This window comes from Pleurodeles waltl, chromosome 8 (genome assembly GCF_031143425.1).
Source record: "Pleurodeles waltl isolate 20211129_DDA chromosome 8, aPleWal1.hap1.20221129, whole genome shotgun sequence".
Lineage (NCBI taxonomy): Eukaryota > Metazoa > Chordata > Amphibia > Caudata > Salamandridae > Pleurodeles > Pleurodeles waltl.
In genome coordinates, this window is record NC_090447.1 from 1,493,456,590 (window position 1) to 1,493,473,181 (window position 16,592).

At 44.4% G+C, this 16,592-nt stretch overlaps 1 protein-coding gene and 1 long non-coding RNA gene across 3 annotated transcripts in view; one reads left to right on the plus strand and one right to left on the minus strand.

The window, feature by feature from the left end:
- Nucleotides 1–16,592, minus strand: part of POLQ (DNA polymerase theta) — a 367,236-nt gene that overhangs the window by 92,942 nt on the left and 257,702 nt on the right. Inside the window, exon 25 of one of the 2 annotated variants that reach the window (XM_069202712.1) lies at nt 1,516–1,628. In XM_069202712.1, the coding sequence (XP_069058813.1) occupies nt 1,516–1,628 (113 nt within the window). Of the gene's footprint in view, nt 1–1,515; nt 1,632–16,592 lie in introns of both variants that reach the window. The other variant, XM_069202711.1, reaches the window with a different exon arrangement.
- Nucleotides 1–16,592, plus strand: part of LOC138248800 (uncharacterized) — a 96,565-nt gene that overhangs the window by 64,418 nt on the left and 15,555 nt on the right. The gene's annotated exons all lie outside the window — the stretch shown is intronic.

The window sequence follows — 16,592 nt, forward strand, 5'->3', positions numbered from 1 at the left end:
AGGACTTCTGGACTACAGAATTTGTTTTCAGTGATTCAGAGTTATCTTTGGAGGTGAGATCTGCTGTAGTAACAACCCAGTTGCATCAGGCAAGTCCAGTAATACTTTTCAAATAGCAAAAGCCTACAGATCTAGTATAGGAAAGTCTTTTTGGATACTGCTTAATGCCAGATATTAATACAGCTTTAGCAGAGAAGAAACAAGCATTTGCAATGCAACAGGTCTCGCCTTTACCTGAGTTCAAGCAATTGGGATTATACATTCAGAACTGGTCTTTTCTTGCCACATAAATTGGTCAACCCTGTCTCATAATTTTGTCTTTTCCTGCCATGTTTTGGTGGTCACTCGCGACTACTGACATCAGAAATCACAAACCCTTGAGGAGTGACGAGAAGAAGACTGCACTACCTTGTGTTGTTTAAATGTTTGAACAGAAAATGGAAAAAAGGCTGGAAAAGTATCTTATTTTTATTTTAACGGAATGAAAAGTCTTGCAAGCATTCTTGCCTCACATTTCCATGAGCAGAGCAGCCCGAAAAAATGTCTGGCCCCAATAAAGGAGATAAGCAATGCCCTGTGTGCGATGTCGTGAGTGCTGGCAGGGAGAGGCCCTGGAGAGAAAGAGACTCGAGATGTGATGCAAGGCTAAGCAAGTTTCCCATTATTGCTTCTAGGTTTAGCTACATTCTCCAGAAGAGAGCATATTGTGGCTTTCATGAACAGTAAGCTAAATGACTGGGTGTTTCTTTTGTAAAATAAGCTTATTTTAGGAGCCAAAGGTAAACGAGGACAGAACTGGAATAAAGCCAAAACAAATGTCAACGACATAGGAGGAACAGAATACTGCAATAAAACGCAGGCACCTACCAGCCTAAAACACCCACAGTGAAAGGGACGCACCAAAGAAATAACAAAAATAGTCCATCACACCAACAGATAAAGAAACCTAAGTGGAATAATATAGTAGTTAGTTACTGCTCTGAAACGGAAAAAGGAGGGAGAAAAAGGCAGAACTGACCACTAGCTAGCATTCATTTTTAAAGGACACTGCAACCAACAAATGCAATTGCTTTAAGCCATAAGAAGTATACTAGAAGCATACACAAGGTTGAACGCTTATGCTTGACCTAAAAAAGTGATACAATGATATGGAATGGATTAAGAAACGAGGACTGGAACTCTGATCTTCTGATTGCAAGGCAAGCAAACCAGATATTGGACCACACATCTTCAGATCCCAGTGTTGCATGGTATCTTGATTTACATTAGGAGACTGAAAAATTGTTGAAATGGTCATTTTTCTTTTAGAAATACACATTTAGCAAAACGTAAAAGTTTTCCATAATTTGACTTTTCATAAGTGTGCTCTGGACATGAGTTTTGGTTACACTGCTATAAGGATTTCAAGCAATAATTATCTCTGCAGAAGGCATCTCCAGAAACAGTAATATCTAGAGAAAGATCAGAAATCTCAGCAGCCCACTAAATCAAATTTAATCTAGAACAAAAGATTACCTGGAAAAGGCACAAACGCATGTCTCATGCTTACAGAAAAGGATACCCCCTTCTCCTCAGGCATCTCCTCCATCAGCAGTTTGGGGCCGTTCGGCAAAATGTTGTATCGCTTTCTTCTGAGAGAATAAAATAGTTGTGGATTATTGTATGAAACGCCAGTAAACGTCAACCATTCAGAGCTCATTTGATGGAAAATTCAAGTGCACAAACTTAGAAATTGATTTGAGAAATTTGAAGCAGGGAAGGAAAACCAGTTCTTACAAAATGTCACTGCCACAACACAAATTAGTCTTATTCATCCCTCACAACAGAAAACAATAAGTCTTTCAATCAAATTAACAACATCCACAAACCCAACATTGCAAAAAATTGCATTACTATCTTTTACACAACCTCTTTGCTTAACAACTGCCACATCTAGACTAATGAAGAAAAATATGCATTAGGGAGTGCAAGTAATAAATTACATACAACGCAGTTGATGGTTTTGGGGAGGAGACCATTAAATAAGTGATCAGATAGAAAGACACTTCAATCCACTTCTTCAGAGCACAGCACTGGTCACCTCTGGTATTATTTACATGAAGGTAGTGGGTTCACCTGTGAGGCAGTCTGGACAGGACTTTTACCTATGTACTTGGGGTGTTTGGCAGAGTACTGGGGATGTTTGTTGGCCTTTTTCCTAGAGATCCCTGGTTGTATCATCAAAGTTCCAACCTTACACTAACCAGATAAGAATAACCTTTTGTAATAATCAGAACCCAAAAGTTGCATTATGTTTGTTTAAGAGAAAATATTTACAGTATTCAAAGTAGTATTTTCACAAAACTTTCCATGTTTTTTTTGTACAGTGATATTACTGATTACACTCTCTGATCAATGTATGATCATGAGCGGAATGGAAAATGTATTTCTGAATCTCTGGAGGCGTTATCAGCCTACACTGTAGATTAAGGAGGGATTATTTAAAGTATGGTTCCCTTATGTAAGTCCAAGAACACTGTATGCATACCAGATTTTCAGGATAACCAATGGTTATGCAAATGAGTCCCAGTTAGATTATTAGTATGTAAATGTTAACTTTCCTGGAAATGTGGCACACATGCAGCCTTCTAAGCCCTACAATGGACCACCCTGTTTAAAGAGAATGTATTTCAGTTGTGATATATCGTATAAGCTCCATCGGTATAGAGGCTGAATATGTCTGAATAATTTCCTGTGACCTTTAGATTTTATTGTTCTGTAAGAGAGGCTGTAAGTTTATCTCCCATATGGAACAAGTATTTTGGATTTATTTCACCCACCCAACCTCAATTCCCAACATACAAGTAGAAGGTTTTAAAATCTCTCCTGGGTAGGAGCACCCAGCTACAATGAGTTTTATATTGCTTATATTCCATTTTTCTATTCAATAGAGTTCTATTAAGGATGCCGGTCTCACGCATAGGTGTTCAGAGCATGGAAAGTCTGGTGACAAATACAATTTCCCTGTTGTGCTAGCACGGCGGGAAGATTACATTATACAATTGAAAACCTTTGGTAGGGCAGGTCTTGCATTCCCCAGACCTTTCTTTTTCCAGTTTCCAATGTCTTTGGAAACGGGGACTTGCGGTCTAATCCTGGTGTTGGAGCAAAAAAAGAATGTGAGTGAATCTGTTCAACATGCCTTATCAATATTACAGGACATTTTTTAAAATTTATTACATGTTGTCTTGGCTACAGAAATGGTGATGTTTCGGCGACTAAAGATGTCCTGCATGTCAAAGTGATGAGGCGGATCAAATTCATAGCTACATCTTTTGTCCTGCTTTGAGAGAGTTACGATCTCTATGAGCACCTCACAATAGATATTTTACACCAGTCCATCAGCTCCTGAAAGACCTATATGCATATTCAATTTCATCATTTAGAGATCTCAGACATCTCAACATAGTCCTTTTCTGCACACCCTTCACCTTCTTGGATCTTGACAACCACACAAAGAGATGATTCTCCACTCAATGGCTCTTGGTACCTTCAATGTAAATACTTAGAACCCTTTGAGTGGTGGGGGAAAGCAAAGAATGCTGGTAGTGATCTACTACACAACTTGAAAAGAAGTCATGGCTTTCGGGCACAGGGTCATCTAGTCTCTAGGACCAAACTGAAAAGTGTGGTTGGGCAGTTGCACTAAAATTGCTTGCAGTTCACTACCACAATGAGATGCCATAATCACAATGAGGAAGACAGCCTGCAAGGTCAGAAGATGCAGCAAGCAGCTATGCATGGGCTTAGAAGGTGAACACATGAAGGATGTCAAGACCAAGTATTGGTTCCACTGTGGCACCACAAAGGCACCTTGTTTGGAAGGTAATAGAAGTTAAATGTTCAATAAACCTCATGAAAACAAGGACGATTTGTCAGGCAAATGTAAAATGATCAGGAGTGCCAACAAATACCCTGTTCCCATGCCCACTGCAGGGCTTTGCTGGCTTAACACAAAACAAACAAAAGCACGTACAAGAGCTTTGCCAGTACGGGGGCAGTGTCTTAGGCACCACATCAGGTTACAAAGTTGTCCCCTGCCCAGTATAGATGAATTTAGTTGAGTGAGGATGACATCTACTACTTCAGGCGGCAAATCAAAAGCAGTCAATTGTAGCCGCTTAATCTCCATGTATGAAGGTGTAACATGTTCCACATACCACACCCTCCTAGCCCAATCTGTGCCCACCAGGATGACTTGGGCCCAGTCGTTCTTGATCTTCTTCAGAACTCTGGGCAGTAGAAGTAGTGGTGAAAAGGCATACAGAAGATCCTGTTCCATTCCAGCTGGAAGGTGTCTATTATCGAGTGTTTGTGCTGAAACCCCAACGTGTTGTACACTCAACAGTTTAGCCAGGGCTCCCTCACTGGTGGAAGAAACCATATGCCACCTAGGGATGTAGATGCCACTCATGATCTGCCAGACAGCAGCTGGTGGATTTATCCGCAATGACAGTCAGGGATGCCACCAGGAAGATGCTTTAGAGCTGTAGCCACCTCCAGAAATGCACTGCAGTACCACAGGGCCATTGTGATGTCCATAAGAAGCTGCATCAGTCTCCTTAGGATAGGAGGCCAGAAAACCTTCAGGGCCAGACAAATGGCTGACTGCTCCAAAAGGGTGATGTGGAGACGGACATCCATTTGAGGGCAGGGGCCTCTGATCTCCAATTCCCCAGTTGACTCCATGCCCCAGCCCACCACAGTGATGTGTCCATCACCACAGTAAGCTCTGGACAGGGAAGGGAGAGTGGACTGCCACAGGACAGATTGTGATGGTCAGCCACCACTGCAGATCATGGGCTGTCTCCTCTGAGACCTAGATAGTGTTGAAAAGGCAGCCTTGATGCTGAGCACAGTGGGGCTCTATGTTCTACTGCAGAGCTCATATGTTCCACTTAACATGCTGACAAGGAAAGGGCAGGAGGTTAAGAGGCCATGAAGACTAAGAGCCTTCCTCACCTGGTTGCAGGATCGAGCTTGAAAAATCAGGATAATGGCCAGAATGTCCCGTATTCATTCAGTAGAGGAAAAAGAGCAAACTCCACAGTTTCCAAAATCAACTCAATGAATGGAGGCCTCTGTGATGGAATCAGGTGGGACTTCTGCTAATTTCTGGTAAACACCAATGATGTTAATGGCGCTGCTGTCATCTGGAGGCAGTCCATGACTGAGTGCTGCAAGCACACCTTCAGTAGCCAGTCGTCGAGTTAAGGGATTAAAGGAACTCATGATCTCCAAAGATGGGCATGCGACACCACCATCATTTTCATGAATACTCAAGGAGTTCTGGTGAAGAGGAGCATGGGCAAAATGGAAGTGCTCTTGGCCCTTCTTAAATTACAGGTAATGCTTGTGGGAGTGCAGGATGAGTAAATGAAAATACACATCCTGCAAGTCAAAAGACACCATTTAATCTACTGGGTCCAGAGAAGAAATGATATGAGTCAACTATTAGCATTTTGAATTTGCCGTTCCACAGGAAGGCGTCCAGGGATCGGTAATCCAAGATGGGGCGGAGCCCCCCATTCTTTTTCGGGACGAGAAAGTAGCGGGAATAACAACCCCAACCTTTGTCCAGTAACCTCCCTATAGCACCCATGCAGAGTGCCACCTATAGCTGGTGGAACAGATTCTCCCTCCGAAATTCATTCTGGTGTGGAAGGGATACCGCATGGGGAGTGGAGAAAATGTCTTACTTAATCTTTTTGAAACAAAATTTAAAAGACAAATCTGTCAGGGTTGATAGATCCCCAACCCAGGAGAAGTGCTAGGTCCTGCCCTCTGCTGGTTTACCATGCTCCACTGAGGGGAAAACCAAAGCAGTTTGTTGGCCATACAGCAATGGAAGAAGAGTCTGAGGCACTTTCCCCTGCTGGCATGTGCACCTGTTTTGAAGGGGTCAACAGCCCCAAGGAATGTGCTGTAGCTCTTCTGTCTTTAAAGCATTTCTTAGTGGAGTCTGCCTTCTCTCAGAAGAGGTGAGACCAGTTGATGGGCATATCCATTAGTGATGACAATATATTGATGGACCTGTCTACGAAGGATAATCTGGTACCAACAGCCCCTTCACTTAAGTCCATGGTATCCACGTCGGCACAAATAACGTATTTGGCATTGTCCTGCCCATCATGGATTCTCTAAGCCATACAGGGCCTAAGGTCCTCCTGGACTGCCCATGTGCATCTGTACATCAACCAAACAGACAAACCGCATTTACGGACTGCAGTGCAAGGCTGGCAGAAGAAAACATACGTTTGCCTAAGGCATCAATCCTCTTGGATTCTCTATTTGGGGACTGTTTGGAAATTAATAAGGGTTCATCTTACTGCTCAATACCTGTATAATGTGACTCTCCAGAGCAGGGTGCATGTGGAGAAAATCCAGGTCACCAGGTGCTGCACTATGTCGCCTGGCCACCTGTCTGATGGTGGGTGTGCAAGAACCTGTTTTCATCCAAGAAGCCATTAAAGTCTCTATGAAGGTGTCATTTACATGGAAGCAAGGGCTGAGATGTTACTGGTCCCTGCTGCAAATGTCTGTTAAAATATGCTTGTTGGATATTTATCGTACTCTAAGCGTTAACACACAGGACCCCATGGCCAGCATGAGATCCTGGTGGAAGGGATGGTTGGGGTAGTTGGAGGACGAGGATTGGTGTGACGCCCTGATGGCGCCAAGGTTACTGACCAGGTCATCGCGGCTCCGCCTCATCTAAATGTTCTATTTAGACTGCGCCTACTTCACCCCATATAGGATCACAGAGAGGGACTCCAGGAAGATTCCTGGTGCCCCTGATGTGCCCAACCGGGTGCGGCCTTTTTCCGCAAGGTGTGGGCATGCCCCGATCTAACGAGATACTGGGAAGGGGTGGTGAGAGAGCTGTCCACCATTTTGGGCAATGAGGTAGAAAAGGCCCTGACTCCCATCAACTTAGGGGTTTCTGGAGGGCACCGGGCTGCCGGACAATCCGTGCCTTCTTGGGGCCGGCATTGCTGGTGGAAAAGAGAGATATAGTTGCCCAGTGGATGCCTGCAACACCCCCTCGCTGGCCAAATGGAGACGGGGTGTTGATTGGTGTGCCCAGCAGAAGAAGCCTGAGTATGAGGCACGGGGCGTCCACGCAACTACAACAAAATATGGGGGGAGTGGACCAGAAATGTGGAAGTGGAAATCTTTAAAAAAAATGCACAGGGAGACGTATAATCTAATTGTATGGTTGATCAAAATGTACTACTTGGGCATGTAGAAACTGATGGTGTGCTGAGCACATATTATGGGGATGGATTCAATGTGATTTGTTCTTGTTTTTTGTATTGTTTGGAAAAAACAAAAACAAAGTTGCGTATAAAAAAAAAATATGCTCGTTGGCACTGAAACATTATGGTCATACCCTGAAAGCCGCAGACACTGTGAGAAGGAGGAAAGGCCTTAATGGCGTCTGCATCCACTTCAAGAAACAAAAAGCACTGTGTTAGCTGAAGCTGGGAATTTTCGAGTTGTAAATGGACACCCCTGATCAAAGGATAAACAGGTCGTGCTCTGTAGGTGGTCAGACAACGCCTTCATCAGCCAAACATCAGATATGGAAATAAATGTATCCTCAACCAACGGAGGTGTGCCACAACCACTGACATGACCTTCACGAAGGCAAGAGGTGCTACAGTTACACCAAATAGCAGCACTGCAAACTGATAGTGAGGGGGGCCCAATCTAAAATGCAGCAACTATCTATGACATCATTGTGAAGATCTTACTATCTTCCTGGGAAGAGAGACATTGAGGACATGAAGATTGAGAATAGGGAGAAAACCTCAACCTTATTGGAAACAAGGAAGTATCAGGAGTAATAACCCTTCCCAATCGCATTCTCTGGAACCAGATTTAACACACCCTAGCTCAGAGGGGCAAGAATTTCCTACTGGGAAATAAGGCTTGGTTGGCTAAGGACACAGGAAAGATTTTTTGGGGGTATACCCGAAATGGGAGGGTGTTTCCCATTTGTATAATCTGAACCATGCACCAACCCTTATTGATGAATTGTCAGCATACCAAACAGCAGGAAACATGCCCTACAACAGGGAACATGTGCTTTTTTGAGGATGCACTAAAGTTGGTTTGGGGTGTAGTACGGTGAAGAGGACTGCTGCTAGCAGCCCTGGCGCCCCTTGGACCTGCCATACCACCTGTAGTCAAAGAAAAACATATTTGTCTGCTTGTCAGTCTGAGAAAGCTGGTGTTGCAGGTACATCTGTACTTTTGAGTAACTTCTGAACTTTCTTTACTGCTGGTGAACTCTCAGGAAGGAGAAAAGAAACCAAAGAGTCACAGTGGCACACCCTAGAAGAAACCTTTCCAATACCAAAACTGCCTTTAGGCGAAAAAAAACAGAGTCGTTAGCGAGCTTAACCATCACGTTTTTCAGGATGCCATCAGAGAGCACGCAGAACACATCCGTAGTATGGTCACATAGGAACCCATAGACCTGGCCACCGAATGCAAGATCAGATCAAAGAATTTGCTTGCGGTCACTAAATCACTCCTAAACTACTTAAGCATGGGACTGCTCACATAGTCTGGCTGAGACAGAACTACAATTGGTGCCATCTCCCAAACAGACAAGCCATAAAGCATGTAGTGTTACAAGAACGGCGAGCCAGGCTCCCTGATTTCTTTCATAAGGCTTCAATCAGTCTTGACTCCCTACTGGGTTAAATTGAAGAAAAAGAGCCAGAGTTAAGCTTGGAGCACGAAGAGGTTTGTACTACAAGACCTTCAGGAGAAGAGTGAGAGGATAAAAATGTACGATCGCCCGAATCTGGGCAACAATGGCGGAGTACCTGGTAGTTGGCAGAAAGAGTGGAGATTTGCCTATCATGAGCAGTAATAATAAGAACTAGGAAGGCCTCGAAGAAAACCAATAGGGCTTATGATGTAGAAAACCTGGGATGGAGTATTTCCATTAAAAAAAGCAGATTTACACTTTTCAACTGGTAAAGACAATTCTACGACTCCAGTTGCCCTGGACAGACTGTGTTAAAGGAAAGAATATCCTCCAAAAGTAAGCCTGAGAGGAATTCACGATCAACCTCTGGTAAGGTCTTCAAGTCACTGGCATTTAGAAGGCATAAATACCCGTCCGTCAGAATCTGCAGGGGAGAGAGGTAGTCAGTTCCATGACTGTCATCCTCATCATGAAAAACATTGTCTGTGCAATTAAGTCAGAATGAGACTCTACAAATTTATCTACGTGTATAGCGCGCTGGACTCAAGCTTGCAAAGATGCTTGTAATTGATTTTGACCGGCAGTGCCCGATTAGCCATGGTGGAAACTGTCATGGTCCTAGAGACCTCCAATAGTGGATTCAAAGCTGGCTCTGGCACCAGGCTTCTGCCATCCAGGACAGGGGTCAACTCTGAAGACTTCGAGGCTGGGGTCAGGGAAGGGACTTCCTGATTAGACGGACTGCCCCTCGCATTGAAGCAACGTTGAAAGGAAAAGGAGTCCTCCTTTTGTTGCTTCTCTGAAAATGAAGCCTTCTCCCCGGATTTATCTCGAGGCAGGGAATTTGAGCGGGAACTATCAATGTGATGATTGGTCATTTGTTGCTGAGCTTTCTTTGATGGCCCTCTAATAAATGGGGTGCTTCGGTCCCACACCCTAAGGACAGACGTCATGTGGACATGAAATGGACCTCTGAATGTAGAAGGGGCAACACCTTTTTGAACCTGACACTCTTGGCAGTGACATTTTTTTACATTCAAGGTGCTGAAAATGCAATTTAGAGAGAAAATTCTAGAGAGAGCAACTCCAGACAAGGGTGCAGAAAAAAGAAACTGACAACATACTACCAGGCGGCTCCAAATATGGCCCTATGACATCACATTTAGGAGGCGGCAAGGCGCCGGAGAAGTCATATTGCTGCCAACAGGGTGCAGCCTAATGGTGCAGGAGAACTATTTCAACTTTTCCAGATCTAGTCTGGCACACAGGGGCGAGTCATGAGGTGAGGTTTCTGGAGGTAGAAGTACCTCTCAGAAATCCTTTCCTCAGAGCCTATTAATTCAGCTGGTGGGATCTGCTTTCTGGGAACAGGATAATAAACACGGTTAGCTGGGAAGAAAATGGGAGCTGGCCAACAGCTCCGGGATGACCTGAAGAAAGATGCACTACAGCGTGACTTCAGGCTATTTTAGACATGAGTTGCCTGAGGAACAAGGGGACATGTTCCAAAGCTCGATTCTTAGCACTGGAATATGGATGACCCATTTCAGTCAACTGCATTCAGGTAATGTGTGTGATCTAGACACGTCCAAGCCTGTACATCGAATACAAATGCCCCCTTCTTCACCCCACCTTTCAAAATACCCTGTACATGAGGTGGGATTAACACTAAATTCCAGAAATCCAATTGTTCGAATTGGCTGTCATCGCATCTGAAAACTGAGATGGCAGAGTTTCAAACTGTGAAATTGGAAACTACTCTGCCCCTGTGTGGGATGTTTCGGTTTAAATGTATTGTTTTTGATTAGCTAGGGGGGCCATCAGGAGTGGGGTGTTTGGTGAAGGAGGAATCAGGAGGATGGCTGGTAGGACCCAGATATAGCCAGGCTGAAAGAGAAAAGAATGAGAAGATCTGCCAGAACTTTTTTTTCCAAACAGCCCTGTGAGTGGACATGCATGGCAATCAGAGGGTTATTAACGCTGGGGCATTTATGGGAGTCAGAGTGCTGATCCAGCTCTGACCTTCTCTGAAGATGAATTAGAGTAATCACAGCCTGATCCGTATTTGATAATGACACTGCTCTTAATTAGCGTGAGCTCTGCTCTCCGCTTCTGCACCGTCGTTTTCATCTTCAATTGATTGGATGTTAATTGCGCCCTCAGAATAATCACTACGACAAAGTGCATTCCCCTGAGTGCGGCCAGAGAGTCTCTGCAATGCAGGGGTGCTAGAAGGTGGGGCACGTGCACCCCAACACAAATATGTAGAATTATAGAGGGGCAGCCGTGAATCAGTGGGATGTTTTTCACCGACTGGTTCAGAGTGACATCAAAAAGACATTGAGAGTGAAGCTCAGGTTGTCTAGGATGGCACTCAGAACCCCCAAGGGGCTGAGGTTTGAAACTGCTCTTTGTGTTGCCATTACCAATATGACCTGTTTTACACAGTGTGAGCTTACACACAAAAAAGGATTCATGGTCTGAAATGGAAAATATTGATGTTTCTGACAGTGGAAGCATCTGCATGACCAGTGAGGAGTGGTGGGAATTATTCTTATCTTGGATTGTTTGAGTTTGAAAACGACATTACTAAGTGGCGGAAGGGGAGAAGGCACACAGAAGGGGCTCGGACCAAGTGATCAAAAGACATTTCCCTTTGAGATAGCTCACCGTAAAGTCTTGGCATTTTTCTGTTGGCGAGAATACATCCAGCTGTGGGGAGCATCATCTCCTAGCATGTCATTGCTGAGGACCCATTTGTGTTCTAGGGCAAGCTTTTTGCAGAGCAGCTCAGTTTTCAGATTTTGCACACCAGACTGACAGATTCCTGTGATAACTGTTTTTTTATGCAAAGAAATTGTTGATCTTCTATATCTCTGACCCTGTTAATTGCTGCCTACTGAGATAGCATATGTTTCTGGATTGTCTCTGACTGCGTTCGACAAGCTGAACGTAAAGAGTAACCTCAGGGCTCGATGAATGTCCCTCAGTGTCAATATGCTGATGTTCTATACTTGCACTATTCCAGTCCATATTCCTTAAACAGTCAGGTGTTCATGTGAGCGTCCCATTCCGGTATGGGTGCATCAACCACCATACTTTGACTGGAAAATTGCATTCTGCAAGTTTGCTTAGTATCAGCTTCGAAGGGACAGAAGTCTCGAAGAAGTTAAGGCAGATGTGTCGTCCTAGCTTCATATTTTGTACCATGGATCTTCAAAGAACTCCTGCAGTTGGCTCATCTACATGCACAAAAAAATGCAAGGGCGATTGATCCCATAAGTGATCAAATTTAGCTAGCAGAAGGTAGAGGATATTTCTGGACAAAAGGCAATTCTTACAGCCAGATGAGATCACACTTCCAAGAATTCACCTGTGCGACTACTTCCAATACAGTTCCCAGGAACGAAATCCTCTGACCACTTGTTGGAATGTATGGAATTGTGCAGGATGTCAGGCTCTCTCTTCTTTTTCCTCTCTAGTTTTATAAATCTTGTGTGCCGCCGCCTTCTGGCACGTCCTTCCTCCATGTTGCCTGACCTTGGTGTTGCTCTACTCTATAACAGAGCAACACCAAGGTCAGGCAACATGGAAGGAGGTGACTGAAGGCGGTGGCACACAAGAGTACGCCATCTGTCCCCTTGTTCCTCCATGTTGCCTGACCTTGGTGATGCTCTATTCTGTTCTATAACAGAGCAACACCAAGGTCAGGCAACATGGAGGAAGGAGGGGACAGAAGGTGGCGGCACACAAGAGTACGCCATCTGTCCCCTTGTTCCTCCATGTTGCCTGACCTTGGTGTTGCTCTATTCTGTTCTATAACAGAGCAACACCAAGGTCAGGCAACATGGAGGAAGGAGGGGACAGAAGGTGGCGGCACACAAAAGTATACCGTGTCATAAATACTCACCACCCCAGTAGCGTTTAAATATGTTCACTTGTGCTGCATGTGTGGGACACCACTCCCAAGGTGGTAGTGCATGTGTACACACTCAGTAAGCTTCACACACCGTGTTGGTTGGTCTGCGGGTGCCCAACTGAAAGATGGCGCTGCAGATTTCCCTCTTTCACAGGCAGAGCCTCAGGTATAGTATTGTCTGTCTGAATTAAGTTGAATTAAGGTACCACACGTACGTCATTCCATGCCCTCTATCACTGCCATATTTGCTACAAGGGACTGTCAGTGCAATTTCTCTACTATTCATTTTTTAAAGAAAATGTCATGCCAGACACTCCGTTACATGTTTTAAACATCCAACACACAAACGTACAAGGCTTTTCACAATCCACGGTAGGTCATTATTCCAGCTCTTCCCTGGGTATACTGCTCATCATCCATATAAAAATCAAACACTTTTGATATCTTCCAAGATGTATTTGTTCTTCACAGATAGAAATCATCGGCTGATAGGTTAGAGGCAGACAACAGCTGAGCTCTAGGTTGTATGTACACACACTGCATTATAAGATTTCGCATAGGAAAGATTCTTCATATCAATGTAAAATATGTTACACACTGCGCATAACTTGCTGTCTTAAAGTCTACAGTGTATTCACAATGAGGCTAGTGTGTATCTCGCCAAGTCACTCTTTAAAGGGGGCGAATTCAACACTAAATTTCAGTCCAGCAGCTTGCTTAAACTTCGTTTTTATTTTAATACAAGACTGCGTAAAACTGCATGCAGGAAACCACCTTGTATTTCTACTCAAGGTCTGTTGCTGACTTGAAAACTCCAAACTAATAGACCAATGACTTACTGAAATATAAATTGTGTTTAATTTTGATTTTGTTCACTTGGGGGGCACGTTTCACGTTTACACTTTGGTATTCACTTTCGTCAAGGCAAAGGCTTTTTCATTCCAGTACACATTGGTTGCCTTGATTTTTATTCAATTGAGACTGTTTTGCTGATGGTGAACATATACTGGTTGCCTTCTATTTCTCAGTGAATGGATACCTCATAGATAACATACTGCCCTTATCAAGAATATTCTCTCTAGTGACTGATTTCATGCAGAACGTTCTGCTTTGTGTGTACACATATCATAAATGAGTTTCACTGGGAGCAGATGTTTTGAGTTTTAGGATTCATACCCAGGTTCACGTGCACATTTGGGTCACTCTTGCTTTGTTAGCACAACTTTAAAAGAGCAGAAGAGACCAGCAGAACAGCTGACTTCCTACCAACAAATCAAAGGGTCTTCTGCAACACTGTGGGAAGAATTTAAAAGGGTGAAACATGACTCACTTGTACCTATTCCCACTGGTGATTACATCAGGGAGGCGTGTGGTGGGAATACCTGGCTTTTACCATCAAATACAAGTTTCTCACATTCTACACAGACACTGAGACATGACTAATTCTGCTGCATTCCTAAAATGCCAACCTTAATTCAGATCAGTCAATGGGCTGCCATTCCAAAAATAATTTCAGCAGTCTTTCTAGCAAACGGAGCGAGCGTTTGACATGCCTGACATCAGAAGAGGTCTAAAATTCTATTCATGCTGAACAGAAATTATATTGATACTGAACAAAAGAATAGAGGAAATCAGACCAACTATTTCTGTCCCTTAAAAACTCTGACAAGGATCCAGAAAATGGCTGCTAGGATTATATACAGAAAGGTGGGATTTCATTCCACCAAAGGCAAGGCTGACAGAGCAGCATTACTTGCTGGTGTTTCATTGGTGGACATCTGCCAGGCGGGAATGTGGAAACCTACATCTGTATTCACAAAGCACTCTGGTTAGATGTACAGACGTGAACACAGTAGCTGTGGGTCAAGCAGTACTACAAAGCCTGTCCTTATAAGCTGAGTTTCTTTTCCACCCTTCACTTTTAGTTATCTTAACTGCTCTCCAGCTGTAATTCAACCCTGCAACTATGAAAGAACCAATGCTGCAGAATAAAAAGTTACTTATCTGTATCTACAGTTCTGCGGCACAGGCGTCTTTCAGAGATGATTTCCCCCCTTCCCTTGCTAAGGGGCTCTTGCTGCATTTCAAAAGGGGCTGCCTCTACACTATGGCAGAAAAGCGTTCCCTGCTGCTGAAAGCAGAAAAATAAAGGGATAATGAAAGAATTTTATTATCCCTTTATTTTACTACTTTCTTGGGGCAGGGTAGGGTCAGCCTCCTCCATGTCAACAAGTGGAGGAGGAATAGTGGTGCGCTTTTAAGTGCGCATGTCAGTTTGGCAGACTGGCTATCCAAGGCCGGCCAAACAGACATGTGCACCCTAGAAACTCCACCCAGCTGTTTTTTACAGCCGAGTGGAGGCCAAGCACAGTGCCCCACTCCCTCCCTGAGTGGCATTTCTGCCCACTCAGGCCAATCGTAGCACTTCTTTCATGCTGTGTAGGATTTGTTGGGGAGAAAATAAGACGAGAGGCAGCGGGCGGCGGATCACAGAGCGGCAAGCAAGTTTTGTTTTTTTTCCTGCCCCCTCCCACCACCCACCTCTTCCTGGCAGCAGCAGTGACCGCATTTCAATTAGACTATGAAAACCTTAGCCATGGAAGACTCTGCACAGTGGAGCTCAGAGCCTGTTCACCTTATTGGCCAGGGTTTGGGTCATACAATGAGGTTAGTAGATAACACAAGGTGGGCGAAACGTGAAATTCTGCCCTAACATTTAATAGAGTGTTCTCAGCCAGAGGATGGATAATATTTCAAGCATTAACTCTAAGAAAAACTCAGTACTAAAGACAGTAAGCTTTGGGCGCTTGATCTCTGTACTCTTGGCGAGCCACGAATCAAAATGTAATACCTGGCATACAATGTGCAGTTTAATAGTGCCCAATGCCCTGAGACACCAGTCATTAATGGGAAAGATCCGGAACAGGGGTGCGGGCAGGGGGTGAAGGGGTTGGGGTGGTTAGGTTTTTTTTTTTAAGGGGCGGGGGAGTCGGTACTATGGTTTTTAGGGTGGGGGGGGTCAGGGTTATTTTGTTTTTAGGGGTGGGGATTGGGGTAATTTTGTATTTAGGGGGTTGGGTGGTCGGGTTTTTAGGGGTGGGGTCACGTAATTTTGTATTAAGGGCGGGTGAGTGGGTCGGGTTTTTATAGCGGGGTGGGGGGTCAGAGTAATTTTGTATTTGGGGGTTGGGGTAATTATGTTTTTAGGGCGGGTCGGGATATTAGGGGTGGTGGTCAAGGTCATTTTGTATTTAGGCCGGGTGGGGGGGGTTGGGTTTTTAGGGGCGGGGTTGAGGTAATTTTGTATTTAGGGCAGGTGGGGGCAGATTATTAGGGGTGGGTGGTTGGGGTAATTTTGTATTTAGGGCCGGGTGGATTTTTACGGGTGGGGGTCAGGGTCATTTTGTATTTAGGGTGGGTGGGGGGGGCTCGGGTTTTTAGGGGAGGGGTGGGGGTAATTTTGTATTCAGGGTAGGCAGGGTTCGGGTTTCTAGGGGTGGGGTAATTTTGTATTTAGGCGTTGGGTTGTTTTATTTTTGGGGGTGGGGGTCTGTTTTAGGGCTCAAGGTGGGTGGTATCGGGGTAGTTTTTAAGAGTGGGGGGGTCGGGGTACTTCGGTTTTTAGGGGGGATGGGGTGGCATGCGACAACCACGCATGCTGTTTCCACACATGCCTTTACTAGCAATGCCTTTACAATGAAAAATCGTTGTAAAGGCATGCTTGGTAAAGATATGCGTGGGAACAACGCGGTCGTTGCTCTGATGGCGTTGTACAGGCATGCGTGGTTCCATCATACAACCATCATTAATGACTGTTACACTTCAGAAAACTATTCAGGGACCATTGTCGGAACTAAGACCTAAAGAAAGAGACTGACAAATTGCCTACCTAAAAATTACCCAGAGAGA